At 46.5% G+C, this 16552-nt stretch overlaps 2 protein-coding genes across 17 annotated transcripts in view; one reads left to right on the top strand and one right to left on the bottom strand.

The window, feature by feature from the left end:
- LOC101020199 (zinc finger protein 28 homolog) overlaps positions 1-16552 on the bottom strand; it is an 85323-nt gene that overhangs the window by 59779 nt on the left and 8992 nt on the right. For 2 of the 16 annotated variants that reach the window (XR_004180472.1, XR_004180474.1), the window contains exons 1-2: positions 7239-9017; positions 4849-5711 (exon numbers count right to left, since the gene is read on the bottom strand). The exons of 4 other annotated variants lie outside the window; for them this stretch is intronic. Coding sequence is in view for 4 of the 12 variants with exons in the window: in XM_017952842.3 (XP_017808331.1) it covers positions 7239-7338 (100 nt within the window). In the remaining 8 variants the exon portion in view is untranslated. Of the gene's footprint in view, positions 1-3468; positions 4035-4848; positions 6527-7238; positions 9018-11633; positions 13781-16552 lie in introns of those variants that run through there. 10 more of the 16 variants (XM_031660312.1, XM_031660314.1, XR_002518794.2 and 7 more) reach the window with 9 other exon arrangements.
- On the top strand, positions 14697-15652 carry LOC101020912 (40S ribosomal protein S2). The gene has a single exon (XM_003915257.4). The coding sequence runs from the start codon at positions 14701-14703 to the stop codon at positions 15607-15609; it is 909 nt and encodes a 302-aa protein (XP_003915306.3). The 5' UTR covers positions 14697-14700; the 3' UTR covers positions 15610-15652.

Raw genomic sequence — 16552 nt, 5'->3', positions numbered from 1 at the left:
TGGTGCAGAGCTGCCCAGAGAGGGCTCCAGGCCATGGTACAGTCACTGCACTGGGAAGACAGGGCGCCAGGGGGCCCGCCTGTCAGCCTAGCTGCCATCTTCTGCAGAAGACTGACGCAGACCTGGGCAAGGAGAACTCAGGGTGCAGAGCTGACTGTGGGGAGGCCTGAGTCCTGCCACAGCCACTTCCCACCAGTTCCAACCAGCCCTTGCCCCTCTCCGGATGTCGGACCCGGCAATCTCACCATTTCTAGGCTTTCAGTGGTCTTTTGCTGTAGATCTCCAGTACCTGCAGGTCGCAGGGCCACACAGGCTGGGGCTCTAGGTCAGAAGACACAGAGCAGTGAAGACGAGAGCAGGAGCTCCATCTTCAGCTAGAGACAGAGTCCCCCCTCTACATCCCGGAAGTCACCCTGTCCGCTCCAGTTGTGTGTACGATTGCAGTTTCCAGTCCAACGTCGCTGATTGGATATAGTTCAAGACCCCACCTTCTCAGGCCCTGAGTGACACAACATGTGATCAGCCTAACACAAGAGTGACAGCCTAAGTTGCAGCCTTTTCAGGGAGGACTTCCTGCCTGAGCTGAGCCAGGCCCACCCCAGAACATGGGAAAATTCTCTTTTTTCTATTTTTTTTTCCAATGTATTCAAAATGTAAACCAAAATATTTTATGTATATTAACAATACATAAAATTATTGCTCAAGAGAAAATCAGACCAGGTCCGGTGGCTCATGCCTGTAATCCCACCACTTTGGGAGGCCTAGGCGGGTGGATCACAAGGTCAGAAGTTCCAAGCCAGACTGACAAAGGTGGTGAAACACTGTCTGTACTAAAAATACAAAAAGTAGCCGGGCACAGTGGCGGGTACCTGTAATCCCAGCTACTCAGGAAACTGAGACAGAGAATTGCTTCAACCGGGGAGGCAGAGGTTGCAGTGGGCCCAGATCATGCCACCGCACTCCAGCCTGGGCAACAAAGCAATACTTCATCTCAATAAATAAATAAATATATACATACAAAAAAAGGGGGCCAGGTGCAGTGGCTCATGCCTGTAATACCAGCACTTTCCGAGCATGAGGCCAGCAGATCACCTGAGGTCAGGAGTTCTAGACCAGCCTGGCCAACATGGTGAAACCCTGTCTGTACTAAAAATACAAAAATTAGTTGGACTTCATGGTACATGCCTATAGTCCCAGCTATTCAGAAGGCTGAGACTGCAGTGAGCCAAGAGTGTGCCACTGCAGTCCAGCCTGGGTGATAGAGCAAGACTGTCTACAAAAAAAAAAAGTAACACAATATCATCTGTAATTTTGTTCCTTAATGGCACTGTCTGTGTCACCCGAGGGCTTTATACAATATTTGAGAGAGTGGTAATTCTCTATGACCTTGGCAAAAAAAAGGAGACTAAGGATCGTGTTTGTTTTCCTAAGCCTAGCTAGGAGAGAGAGTAACTCTTTTATTGCCTGGTTCAAGGTGTGAGAATCATCATAGAAACTACAAGCTGGGGCAACATATATGTCACAATTACATCAGTGAGTAGAGAGTGAGCAGAAGAGTCACATTACCTGGGGCTTGTCTAAAGATGTTACAATCTTTTTTGGAGGGAAGAACCAGATAAGAGAGTCATATCACATCACCTAGGTACTTGGCCAGGGATGCATTAAAATCTATTTCTATAAGATGGCCGCAGGTGGCAGGCAGGCAGACTGGGGGCAGTGGCTCATGCCAGTAATCCCAGCACATTGGGAGACCAAGGCAAGTAGATCAACTAAGGTCAGGAGTTCAAGACCACCCTGGCCAGCATGGTGAAACCCCACCTCTACTAAAAATACGAAAATAAGCCCAGTGTGGTGATGCATGCCTGTAATCCCCAGCTACCTGGGAGATTAAGGAAGGAGAACTGCTAGAACCCAGGAGGTGGAGATTGCAGTGAGCCAAGATCACATCACTGTACTCCAAACTGGGTGACAGAAACTCTGTCTCAAAAAAAAAAAAAAAAAAAGAAAAGAAAATTTTAAAAAAGATGAGCACAGGCCACAAGTCACATCATCTGGATGCTGGGCCCAGTGATATGTTACAAAGCTCTCAGTGAGCAACACCCTGAGAGGTGAGACACACACCTGGTGGCTGATCCAGTGATATGTTACAATCTTTTCTTTGTGCATGGAGCATGTAGGCAAGGACAGTCACATTTCATACGATATTGATCCAAAATATGTCACAAGACCGCCTGTGGGCAGGGCGCAAGAAGGAGCTTCCCATTCCCTAATGTCAGACTCAATGATATGTAACAATATGAAAATATGCAAGGTCCAGTCAAAATATAAGTTACATCATCTAGCTGCTGGGTCCAGTGATACATCACAATTCCCTTGTGGCAGGGTAGAAGCTGAAAAAGAGTCACATTACTACCTAGATGATGAATAAAAAGATATTTCATAATACTCTTGTGGCTAGGGCTTATGTAGAAGACTCTTATCACCTGGGTGGCAGCCCCAGCTATAGGTCACAATGCAAAATGTTTATAGGGCCCAGGCCAGAGAAAAAGAGTCCCATCACATAGGTGCTGTGCCAAGTGATACATCACAATCCCTTTTTGGTCAGAGTCCAAGCAGGAGAGGAAGTCACATCACCTAAATGCTGCATCCAGCAACATGTCACAATACCCTGAGAGGACGACCCAGGAAGAAAAGTCACATCACCTTGGTAAAAGGCTCAGAAAGAAAACCAGAGTCAGAAAACATAGGAGCTGGGCCCAGCTATATGGCACAATCACTACAGTAGGCAAGGCCTTGGCATAAGAAGAGTAACATCACATACGTGCTGGGCCCAGAGATATGTCACATTTCCTACTGTGGACAGGTCCAGAAAGAGGAGAGACCTGTCATTTAGGCGACTGGCCAAGAGAGATGTCAAAATGACCACTTGGGCAGGAATCAAGCAGGAGTATCACAACTCTGTGGGCTGGGCCTAGTAGTAAGTCACTGTTGCTTCTGTTAGCACGACCCAGGCCCAAAGATATATTACAGTCTAATCTATGGATGAAGCAAAGGTAAAAGAGGAGAGTCATATAAAATAGTTGATAGGCAGAAAACTCATATCATCTAGGTGCAGGGCACAGCAATATGTCACAATGTATTACATAGGCAGGTCCAAGAAAAAAAAGTAATATCACTTTGGTACTTAGTTCAGTAATATTTCACAATCTTTCCTGCAGGAAAAACTAAGAAATAAAAGAAAAAAATCAACCATATGCTGTGAAAGGTCACGATTCTTCCTGTGAGCAGAGACCAGCTAACACGAGAGAGTCACATCACCTTTGGGATTGGTGCAAAGACATTCATTCATTCTTTCTTTCTTTCTTTTTTTTTTTTTTTTTTTTTTTTGAGATGGAATCTCACTCTATCACCCAGGCTGGAGTGCAGTGGCACGATTTTGGCTCGCTGCAACCTCCACCTCCCGAATTCAACCGATTCTCCTGCCTCAGCCTCTTGAGTAGCTGGGACTACAGACACCGGTCACCATGCCTGGCTGCTTTGTTTTTTAGTAGAGACAGGGTTTCACAATATTAAGCAGGCTGGTCTGGTACTCCTGACCTTATGATACGCTTCCCTCAGACTCCCAAACTGCTGGGATTACAGGCATGAGTCACCACCTCAACTGTGGCCAGATATTCACATATGACAAAGTTCCAACTGTAGAGTACATTCATGTGAGATTCAGGACCTCACCCAGTGGGCTCTCTCCATGTGTAAGGGTGACAATTCTAAAGGTTGCTGGGCTGTGCATAGGACAAATGCAATCTCATCTGCATGGTGGACCCTGTTATGACATTCTCTGTAACACACTAGGGCTTCACATATGTGAGAGAGTGGTAATCCTCTATGACGTTTGTACAGAAAGAAGAGCCAGGATCTTCTTTGTTTTCCTAAGCGTAGCTATGAGCAACATTATCTCTTCTACTGGCTTCTTGGAGGTATGAAAGTCATCATTACATCTGTGTGCTTGGCCAAGTTATATGTCACAATTACACCTGTGGGCAGAGAACAAGCACAAGAGTCACATCAACTGTGTGCTGGGCCAGGGTTATGTCACAATCTTCCCTGAGAGCATGCACTAGCCAGGAAAGTCACATCACAGGGTCCTCAACCAGAGACATTACAATCCTCTCCTGAAAGCAGGGCACAGGAATAAGAGTAAGATCACCTGCATGCTGAGCTCAGATATATGTCAGAAGACTCACTGTGGGCAAAGTCCAGAAGGACAGATGAAACACCTGGTTGCTGGGCCCAGCAATGTCACAATCTTCTCTATGGGGAGAATGCAGGCAGAAGTAGAGGGTTTCACCCTCCAGATGATGGATAAAAAAATACATACCAAGGCTATCTGTGGGAAGGGCTCAGGCAGAAACTTTCCAACCCCTAGGTGTTTGTTTCAGTGATATGTCACAATAACCAAAATATGTTGGTTTCAGGCAAGTGAAGAGAGTCACATCACCTAGGTGCTTGGTCCAGGAATCTGTCACAATTTTTTTTTTTTTTTTTTTGGCAGTGCTCAAGCAGAATGGAAAAGTCACATCACCAAGATAATGAAAGAAGAGATGTATTAGAATATTTCTGTGGGAGGGCCCATGCAGGAAAGTCGTATCATCACGTTGTTGAACCCAGAGATATGTTGAAATAAATTATTCCAGCCAGGTGTGGTGGCACCTGCCTATAATCCCAGCACTGTGGGAGGCTAAGATGTTCGAATCATCTGAGGTCAGGAGTTCGAGAACAGCCTGACCAACATGGAGAAATACCATCTCTATCAGAAATACAAAATTAGGTGGGAGTGGTGGCACATACCTGTAATTCTAGCTACTCGGGAGGCTGAGGCAAGAGAACTGCTTGAACCCAAGAGGTGAAGGTTGTGGTGAGCTGAGATGGTGCCACTGCCCTCCAGCCTAGGCAACAAGAGCAAAACTCCATCTCAAAACAATTAATTAAGTAAAAGAAGTACATGATGCATGCAGGTCTCAGGCAGGAGAGGAGAGTAACACCATGTAGGTGATGGATGCACCTAAATGCACATCACAATTTCTCCTTAAGCACACCCCAAGCAGTAGCAGAGAGTCATATCACCTAGGTTCTTGGTCCAGCAGTATTTCACAATACCCCTGAAGGGAGGGCCTAGGCAAACAAGTCACATTACCTAAGTGAGAAGTCTAGAGATATGTCACAATGTCCCTTGTGGGTACGGCTCATAAACAAGAGGAGAGACACAGCCTAGGTGCTGGGCTCAGCTTTATGTTCCAATCACCCCAGTGGAAAGAAGCCAAGAATGAGGAAGAGTCACATCACATAGGAGCTATGTCAAGTGGCATATCACAATTCCCACTGTGGACAAACTCCAGAAGAAAAGAGTCTCATCATCCAGGTGGGAGGCCTAAACATATATCACAGTGACTCCTGTGTGCAGGGACCAGGCAGAATAATTACATCACTGTTTTGCTTGCCCCAGCAATAAGTCACTCTCTATTCTGTGGGCATGGCCCAGGCAGAAGAGGAAGGTCACATCACGTAGGTATAAAGGGCATTTACCTGAGCTTGGCCCATAGGAGAGATTGTAATGGGTCAAGAAATATGTCACAATGCTCCCTGTGGTCAGGATTCAGGCAGAGGACTCACATCATCTTAGTGTTAGGCCCAGCAGCATGTCTCAATGCCTTCTAAGGGCAGAGCCAAAACAAAAGAAGTAACATCACCTTAGTGTTAGGGACAGTCATACGTCATAATCTCTTTTCTAAGCAGAACCTTAAAAAAAGAAAAGTGTCACATCAGCTAGGTGCTGGACCCAATAGTATGTCCCAATACCCCCTGTGATTAGGGAACAGGCAGGAAAAGTTAGTCATATTTCCAGGGTGATTGGTGAAGACATATATTACAATCCCCTCTGTAGACAGGTCCAGGATGAAGCGTTACATCACCTGGGTGTTGGACTCAGCAATGTTACAATGGCCTATGTGTTTAGGGCAAAAGCAAAAGATTCACATAACATAGACCAAGCAATATGTCACAATACACCTGTGGGTAGCACCAAGGCAGAAGAGGAGACTCAAATCACCTGGGTGCAACTCCTCACGATATGTCACAATGATGCCTGTGGGCTGTATCAAGGCAGAACAGAACCACATTACCAAGGGTCTGGATCCAGTGATACAGCACTGTGAACTGGGCCCAGGAAAAAGAGATAAATAACTCAGATGTCACAATACACTTGTAGAAAGGTCTTGTGATGACATTAACAGTTACACACATGTCCTGAGTCAAGGGATGAGAATCAACACCTCGTGTATGTTGGGTCTAAGTACAGGAGTCACAATCTCAATGGTGAACTGGATTTGTGCATGAGAACCTCCATTTCCTTTGCAAATTATGTGCCTTAAGCTGGGCACGGTAGCTCACACCTGTAATCCCAGCACCTTGGGAGACCGAGGTGGGCAGATCATTTGAGGTCAGGAGTCCCAGACCAGCCTGACCGACATGGTGAAACCCCATCTCTACTAAAAATACAAAATATTAGCCTGTGTGGTGGTGGGCATCCCAGCTACTCAGGAGGCTGAGGCAGGAGAATCACTTGAACCCAGGAAGCAGAAGTTGCAGTGAGCCGAGATCACGGCACTGCACTCTAGCCTGGGTAAGGAGAAACTGCATCTCAAAATAAAACGAATGAATTATGCTCCTTAGTGAGATTACAGTAACAAAGATGTGTTAAATTTTGGTTACAGGGTCACTAACTCAAGGCCAGGCATGGTGGTCATGACTGTAGTCCCAACACTTTGGGAGACCGAGGTGGGCAGATCACGACATCAGGAGTTCGAGACCAGTCTGGCCAACATGGTGAAACCCTGTCTCTAGTAAAAATAGAATAATTAGCCAGGCATGGTGGCATGCACCTGTAGTCTCAGCTACTCTGAAGGCTGAGGTGAGAGAATCGCTTGGACCTGGTAGGTGGAAGTTGCAGTGAGCCGAGATCATGCCACTGCACTCCAGCCTGGATGACAGAGCGAGACTCCGTCTCAAAGAAAAAAAAAAGTCACTAACCCAACTGTGGACAAAATCCACAAATGAGAGTCAATTTTCCAACATTCAACTACCTCCAAAAGTGAGGTTTAGAACCTCAAAGGTAGGCTGTATTTAAGTGGATGACAATCTTTGCTATTGACTGGGTGTGAATATAAGTTTCACAATCTCACCTGTGTGCTTGGCCCTGTAAGGGCACTCTCTTGAGGACCTTATATGGTGTGCATGAGAGTTGCAACCTGCTCTGAGAACGTTATGCTGTTCTGTACCCATGATCTAATGTGGTCAACATCTCTCCAATTGGCTGGGTCCAGAGAGGAGCATCCTCATCCACCTCTGAGCTGGGCTTAGAAATGAATCACCATCTCAACTGTGGCCACATGTTCACAAATGATGTTCAGTTTTAACTGTGGCCTGCATCTGTGCATGAGAATTATGACCTCATCAGTGGGCTTTTCCACGTGTGACTGCTTTATACAATATATGAGAGAGTGGTAATTCTCTATAACCTTCAAACAGAGAGGAGACCTGGGATCTTACTCCTTTTTGTAAGCCTAGCTGTGGGAGACAGTATCTCTTCTATTGACTGGTACGAGGTATTAGTTATCATCAAACCTGTGAGCTGGGCCGAGATATATGTTACCAATGAACTTTTTGGCAGAAATCACCCAGGAGAGTGATATCACCTGGATGCTGGGCCACTGATATGCAATTTTTCTTTTCCCTGAGGACTGTGACAAGGCAGGCGAGTCACATCATCTGGGTTCTCAACCAGTGATGTGTTACAATTTTCTCCTGAAAGTTATGCGCATGCAGGAGAGACACATCACTTGGTGGTTGGGGACCGAAGTATGTCACAATCTTTCCTGTGGGCAGGGTGCAGATAGAAAAGGCATCACATCTTTTATGTAATGGATGCAGATATATATCACAAGAAACCCTGTGGACAGGACTGAGGCCGAAGTCTCCCATTCTTCTAGGTGTTTGGCCATGTGAAATGTCACAATACCCAAAATACATGGTTGCTAAACAGAAGAGTTGCATCACCTAAGTTCTGGTTTCAGTGATATGTCACAATCTTTCCTTTTGACAGGGTTCAGGGAGGAGAGGAGTCATGTCACTTAGGTGATTAACAAAAATAAATGTCCTAAAAACCCCATGCTCATGATCCATGTGAGAGAGCTGAATCACCCATGTGTTAACCCCAGCAACATATCAAAATATACAATTTATGCAGTGTCCAGGCAGGAGAAGACAGTATCTTCACCTAGGTGTTAGGCCCAGTGATACATCACAATACCTTCTGTGACAGAGTCCAAACAGTGGGGAAGAGTCACATTACCTAGGTGCTGAGTCAAAAAATGTGTCACAAAAATCACCGAGCAGAAAGCCCAGGCAGGAGAGTCAGCCAAATTACTTACATTAGGGGCTCAGAGATATGTTGCAATGACCTCTGTGGGTAGGACTCAGGAAAAACAGGAGAGTCACATAACCTAGGGGCTGAGTAAAGCTATATGACACAGCTGCCCAAATTGATAGGCCCAGGCAAAAGAAGAGAGTCTTACCACATAAGTGCTGGGCCAAGTGATGTATCACAATCCTCATTATGGACAGTTCCCGGGAAGAAGAGTCACATCGTCTAGGTGATGGGCCTCGAGATGTCACAATAAGCCGCGTGGGCTGGGTTCATGCAGAAGAATCTAATCACTTGTGTGTCAAGCCTAGTGATAAGTCACTCTCTTTTTTGTGGGCATGGACTAGGCAGGAGAGGAAAGTCATAACATCTAGGCGCTGGGCCCAGAGATAGGTCACAATCTCTACTACTGGCAAAGCCCAGGTAAAAAAGGAGGGTCACCAGGCACAGTGGCTCACACCTGTAATCCCACTACTTTGGGGGGCTGAAGTGGGCAGATCACCTGAGGTCAGGAATTCAAGACCAGCCTGACCAACATGGAGAAACCCTGTCTCTACTAAAAATACAAAAAATTAGCCAGGTGTGGTGGTGCATGCCTGTAATCCCAACTATTTGGGAGGCTGAGGCAGGAGAATCACTTGAAACTGGGAAGCAGAGGTTGCAATGAGCCGAGATTGTGCCATTGCATTCCAGCCTGGGAAACAAGAGCGAAACTGTGTTTAAAAAAAAAAAAAAAAAAAAAAAAAAAAAAAAAAAAAAACCACAAAGGAGAGTCACATCATATAGTTCATTGGCCAAGAGATCTATCACAATTCCCCCAGTAGGCAGGGTTTAGGCAAGAGACAAATTACATTGGTAGGGCTGGGCGCGGTGGCTCACGTCTGTAATCCCAGCACTTTGGGAGGCCGAGATGGGCGGATCACGAGGTCAGGAGATCGAGACCATCCTGGCTAACACGGTGAAACCCCGTCTCTACTAAAAATACAAAAAAATTAGCCAGGCGTAGTGGCGGGTGCCTGTAGTCCCAGCTACTCGGGAGGCTGAGGCAGGAGAATGGCGTGAACCCAGGAGGCGGAGCTTGCAGTGAGCTGAGATCGCGCCACCGCACTCCAGCCTAGGTGACTGAGCAAGGCTCCGTCTCAAAAAAAAAAAAAAAAAAATCCATTGGTTCTGGGCACTGCAATATGTCACAATGTCTTTTAAGGGCAGGGCCAGGCAAAATAACTTTGCTGATGGGCCTAGTGATATGTCAGTTTTTTTGCAGGTAGAATATAGGAAGAAGAGACAAGTTACATCAGCTCCGTGCTGAAACCAGCAATATGTATCATTATCCCCCAGTGAACAAGGACCAGACAGGTGAAAAGATTCACATCACCTGGGTGATTGGCACAAAGATATGTCACAATATCCCTGGAAGGCAGTGGCCTGGCAGGAGAGTTACATCACCCGGCTATTGAAACCAGCTATACTTCGCAATAGCCTAAGTAGACAGGGCACAGGTGGCAGAGTTCCATCACCTGGGTACTGAGCCCAAGAATATGTCACAAGGTTCCTGTGGACAAGGCTCAGGCATTAGAGAAACATCTTCTAATTGCTGGGTCCAGTGATGTCACAATCTTCTCTGTGGGAAGAATGCAGGCAGAAGACGAGAGTCACATCTTTCTAGGTAATAAAACCAGAAGACAGGCCACAAAGCGTCCAGGCAGGAGCCTCTCATCCCCTAGCTGTAAGGCCAAGAGATTTGTCACAATACTCATAATATTCTATGCCCTGGCAATAAAGGTGAGTTACATCACCTAAGTGCTAAGTCCAGGGATATGTCACAATTCCTCTTTCATCAAGGCCCAGGCATAAGTGGAGAGTCATACCACCTGGGTGATGAATGAAAAGATACATCATCATACCCCTGTAGGCAAAGTCCATGCAGGAGAGTTACATCACCTCGGTGTTGGCCCCAACGATGTGTCAAAATACATAATGTATGCAGGCTTTAGGCAGCAGAAAAGAGTAACATCACCTAGGATCCTGGTCAAGCAATATATCAAACTCTCTTTTTGGGTATATTTCAGGCAGTAGAGGAGAGTCACGTCACCTGGGTTCCCAGTCCAGCAATATGTCACAATGCCCCTTGTGAAAATAACTGAAGGATAAGAGGAGAGTAACATAACCTAGGGGCTAGGCCAAGCTATGTGTCACAATCACACCTGTGAACAGGGCCTAGGTATGAGAGGAGAGTCACATCAAGTAAGTACTGGGCCATGCAATATATCACAATCGCCATATGGACAGATCCCAGGAAGATAATACCTAGGTGCTGGGCCCAGAAACTTGTGACAATGTCTCTTATAGACAAACACAGGGTAGGAGATGGGAGGGGATAACATCAAACATCTGATGAGCCAAGTGATATGTTACAATGCCCCTGTGGGCAGGGTCCAGGCTGGACACACTTATCACCTTGGTGTTGGGCCCATGAATATGTTACAGTGCTTTCTGAGGGCAGGCACAAGGCAAAAGAATAATATCATTATGCTGCTGGGTCCAGCGGTTTGTTACTATCTCTGCAGCAGGTGGAACCTAAAAGAAGAGTCACACCAGCTAGGTATGGGGCCTTGAGATATGTCACAGGATGTTTTGTGAGAAGGAACTAGGCAGTAAAAGGGAGTCACATCACCTAGGTGATGAGCAGAGATATGTGACTCTTGCAGGCAGAACCCAAACAAGAGAGTTACATTGCCTGGGTTTTAGACCCAGCAATATGTCAGAATGACCCATGTGGGCAAAGCAGAGGCAGGAGAGTAACATAACCTAGGGGGCAGGGCAGCAATATTTCACAATGTTGACTGTGGACAACACCAAAGCAGGAAAGAAAACTCCCATCCCCTGGGTGCAAGGCACAGTGATATGTCCAAATGCCCCATGTGGAAAGCACAGAGGCAAGACAATGGAGTCACATCACCTAGTTTCTGGTCCAGCGACATGTCACGATTCCATTTCTGGGTTAAATACAGACAGGAAAGTAAACTCACTCAGGTTCTACACAGAGACATGTGTCACAGTCACACGTGCAGGAAGGTCCAAGAAGAGATTAACAATCCTGTACATATCCCAATTCTGTGTGTAAAACCAAAGCATGAGAGGAGACTCACATTACCTCGGTGCAAGGCTCTGAGATACGTTACAATGTCTTTTTCCAGGAGCACCAAGGCAGGAGAACAGAGTTACATCACCCAGGTGCTGGGTCCAGCAGGGTGGCACAATCCTATTTCTAGGCTGGGCCAATTCTGAAGAATCACATTACTCAGATGCTGGGCAGAAGTGTGTGTCAAAATCACACCTGCAGGAAAGACCAGGGATGACATTAACAATCCTGTATATATCCCAATTCTTGGTACGAAAGTCAACACCTCCTATATGTTGGATCTAAGAACACAAGTCACAATTTTTAGAATGAATTGAATCACTGAATGAGAGACTCAATCCCTCTTACTGGCTGTGTCACCTTAGTGGAATCAGACAAACAGGTGTGTTCAATCTTGGTCCGAAAGTCACCAACTTGCCTTTGGACTGGATTCACTTATGAGAGTAAATTTTCCAACTTGCGACTGTCTCTGCATATGAGATTCAGAGCCTCCAGTGGACTGTGTTCATGTGAAAAGATGAAAATCTTTACTGTCGGCTGGGTGTGCATGAATGTCAAAACCTCAACTGTATGCTGAGCCTAGTTAGAACACTCTCTGTACCACCTGAGAAATTTATAAGGTATGCATGAGAGTCGCAATCTTTGGTAACTGGGAGACATTTGTGCTGCTATGGACCCATGATCGTACCTGTGGCTCTATGCCCAGATATGAGAGTTAACACCTCTGTAATGGCTGGGTCCAGATATGAGAGTTGTCACCTACCTATAAGCTAGGCTTACTAATGAGTCACCACCTCAGCTGTTGCCTGATGTTCACATATGACAGTCACAATTTCAACTCTGCACTGCATCGAACTGTAAGATTTAAGACCTCACCAGTAGGTTCTGTCCATGGATGAAGGTGACAGTCTTAAGAATTGGCAAAGTGTGCATACATAAAAACAATCTCATCTGTTTTCTGGACCCTGTTATGACACTCTTTGTACCACCCGAGGGCTTTATACAATATGTGAGAGTGTAATTCTCTCTGTCCTTCCTACAAAGGGGAGAGCCAGTACCTTACCCATTTTCCTAAGCCCACATATGAGAGATATACAGTATGTCCCCTATTGGCTGATTTTAGATATGAGAGTCAACATCGCACCTATGATCTGAACAAAGATATATGTCACAATCTCCCCTGTGGATAGGGAGTGAGCAGGAGAGTTACATCATCTGGGTAACAGGCCAGGGATATGTCACAATCTTCTCTGAGAGCAGGCACCAGGCAGAAGAGTTAAAACCTGGGTGCTCAGTCAGGGATATGCTAAATTTCCTCCTGAAACCAGGGCACAGACAGTAGAGTCACATCACCTGGGTGCTGAGACCAGTGATATGTCACAATGCTCCCTGTAAGCAAAGCTCAGGCAGAAGAAACATGTCGCCCGATTTCTGGACCAGAAGGTACGTCACAATCTCTCATATGAGGGAAGCCTTGGCATAATAGGAGAGTCACATCAAATAGTTGATGCTCTTAAAGATACATCACAATGCTCTGTTGTCAGGGTCCATACAGAAGACTCATGTCACCTTGTTGCTGGGCCCAGCAATATGTCACAATGCCTTTTGAGGTCCAGGCCCAGGAAAACAGTAATGTCACACTGGCGTAGAGCTCCACAATATGTCTCAATCTCCCTTGCCAGCAGAACTTATGATGAAAGAACAATCACACTTGTTTGGTACGGAGCCAAGGGATATGTTACAACTCCCTCTGTGAGCAGGGATCAGGCAGGAGAAGAGAGTCACATTCATCACATTCACACCACCTGGATGATGAGCGGAAATATGTCACAATGCTTCTTGTTGGTAGTAGAGTTATACCAGAGAGTCAGACCCAGCAATATATCACAATTGCTTATGTGGTCAGGGGACAGGCAGGAGAGTCACATAATCTGGGTGTGGGGCCCAGAGATATGTCACAATGCCTTCTGTGGGCAGTACTGAGGCAAAGGAGGAGACTCTCATCACCTAAGTGCAAGGCCCAGCGATATGCCACAATGCCCCCTGTGAGCAACACCAATGCAGAAAAATAGAATCACATCCCTTCAGTTCTGGGTTCAGCAATATGTCACCATTCCATCTGTGGGCTGGTCTTAGGCAAGAGTCAGATCACTCAGGTGCTGGGGAGAGAAAAACGTTACAATTAAACCTGTGGGAAGGTGCAGGGATGAAATTAACAATTCCATACATGTTCTGGTTTTAGGAATAGAAAGTTAACCCTTCCTATATATTGTGTCTAAGAACAGGGGTTACAATTTCAATGATGGACTAAATTTGTACCTGACGGCCTATACTCCTCCTGTGGACTTTAATTAGTGAAGTCACAGCCTCATAGGTGTGCTGAATCTTGCTCTGAGTATCATCAACTCACCTACGAACTGGATCCACATATGAGAGTCAATTTTTCCACCTCTGACTTCCTCTATGTGTGAGATTCAGAACTTCAAAAGCAGGCTGTGTTTATATGAGAAAATGATGATGTATGCTGTTTGATGTGTGTTCACACAACAGTAAAAATCTCCAGGCCCGCTGCAGTGGCTCACGCCTGTAATCCCAGCACATTGGGAGATTGAGGCGGGCAGATCATGAGGTCAGGAGATCGAGACCTGGTCAACATGGTGAAACTCCGTCTCCACTAAAAATACAAAAATTAGCTGGGCATGGTGGTGTGTGCCTGTAATCCCAGCTTCTCAGGAGGCTGAGGCAGGAGAATCACTTGAACCCAGGAGGCGGAGGTTGCAGTCAGCTGAGATCGCGCCACTGCACTCCAGCCTGGGTGACAGAGTGAGACTCTGTCTTTAAAAAAAAAAAAATATATATATATATATATATATATATATATATATATATATATATGTATCAAATTAGCCAGGCGTGGTGGTGGGCACCTATAGTCCCAGCTACTGGAGAGGCTGAGGCAGGAGAATGGCGTGAACTCGGGAGGCAGAGCTTGCAGTGAGCCGAGTGAGTCGAGTGCCACTGCACTCCAGCCTGGGCGACAGAGCGATACTCCGTTCAGGATTTAAAAATAAAAATAAAAATGGCTTCTTCTCCAAGAGAACACCAAATGGCGGATGACGCCGGTGCAGCGGGGGGGCCCGGAGGCCCTGGTGGCCCTGGGATGGGGAACCGCGGTGGCTTCCGCGGAGGTTTCGGCAGTGGCAGCCGGGGCCGGGGTCGCGGCCGTGGACGGGGCCGGGGCCGAGGCCGCGGAGCTCGCGGAGGCAAAGCCGAGGATAAGGAGTGGATGCCCGTCACTAAGCTGGGCCGCTTGGTCAAGGACATGAAGATCAAGTCCCTGGAGGAGATCTACCTCTTCTCTTTGCCCATTAAGGAATCTGAGATCATTGACTTTTTCTTGGGGGCTTCTCTCAAAGACGAGGTTTTGAAGATTATGCTGGTGCAGAAGCAGACCCGTGCTGGCCAGCGCACCAGGTTCAAGGCGTTTGTTGCTATCGGGGACTACAATGGCCACGTCGGCCTGGGTGTTAAGTGCTCCAAGGAGGTGGCCACTGCCATCCGTGGGGCCATCATCCTGGCCAAACTCTCCATTGTCCCAGTGCACAGAGGCTACTGGGGGAACAAGATCGGCAAGCCCCACACCGTCCCTTGCAAGGTGACAGGCCGCTGCGGCTCTGTGCTCGTGCGCCTCATCCCTGCACCCAGGGGCACTGGCATCGTCTCAGCGCCTGTGCCCAAGAAGCTGCTCATGATGGCTGGTATTGATGACTGCTACACCTCAGCCCGGGGCTGCACTGCCACCCTGGGCAACTTCGCCAAGGCCACCTTGGATGCCATCTCTAAGACCTACAGCTACCTGACCCCTGACCTCTGGAAGGAGACTGTGTTTACCAAGTCTCCCTATCAGGAATTCACTGACCACCTTGTCAAGACCCACACCAGAGTCTCTGTGCAGCGGACCCAGGCTCCAGCTGTGGCTACAACATAGGGTTTTTATACAAGAAAAATAAAGTGAATTAAGCCTGAAAAAATAAAAAAATAAATAAATAAATAAATAAAAAAATCCCTTGTGTGCTGGGTCTTGTTAGCACACTTTTTTTTTTTTTTTTTTTTTTTTTTTGAGACAGAATCTCAGACTGTCACCTGGGCTGGGGTGCAGTAGCACGATCTCAACTCAATGCAACCTGGCTAGTACACTCTCTGTACTACTCAAAGGCTTTATCTAGTATAAATGAGAGTCACAATTTACTCTAAAATAATGTTTTTAAGCACCCATGACCATATCTGTGGCCTAAAGCCCAGGTATTGGGGTAAACATCTCTCCAGTTGGTTGGGTTTGGATAGTAGACTCCTCATCTGCTATGTTCTGAGTTTAGAAATGTGTCACCATCGCAACTGTGGCTGGAGGCTCATATATGACAGTCACAATTCCAACTCTGGACAGTGTTTGCATTTGAGATTCAAGACCTCAGCAATGGGCTCTTTCCATGTGTGAAGGTGATAATCCTAATGGTTGGTGAGGTGTGCATATAAGAAACAATCTCACTTTTGTGCTGTGCCCTGGGATAACACTCTTTGTAACACTCGAGGGCATTATATGGTATGTGGGAGTGTGGCAATTCTTTATGGCCTTCATAAAAAGAGAAGACCAAGGATGTGACTCATCTAAGGCAAGCTATGAGAGACACTATTTCTTCTAATAGCTGACTTGAGGTATGAGAGTCATCATTGCACTTGTAAGCTGACTGTAGTATATGTCTCCATTTCACCTGTAGGTAGGGAGTAAGCAGGAGAGTCACATCACCTGGGATTTCAGCCAAGGATATCTCACACTCTTCCCTGAGGGAAGGAACCAAGCAGGAGTGTCACATCACCTAGGTGCTCAGTCAGGGATATGTTACAATTCTCTCCTGAAAGCACAGCACGGGCAA

The sequence above is a fragment of the Papio anubis genome, chromosome 20, assembly GCF_008728515.1.
Source record: "Papio anubis isolate 15944 chromosome 20, Panubis1.0, whole genome shotgun sequence".
NCBI lineage: Eukaryota > Metazoa > Chordata > Mammalia > Primates > Cercopithecidae > Papio > Papio anubis.
This window is presented reverse-complemented; position numbering and strand designations above follow the sequence as displayed.

Bases quoted from the DNA above. Each gene is read 5' to 3' on its own strand.
- LOC101020912 (XM_003915257.4), top strand. From the start codon at position 14,701: ATGGCTTCTTCTCCAAGAGAACACCAAATGGCGGATGACGCCGGTGCA.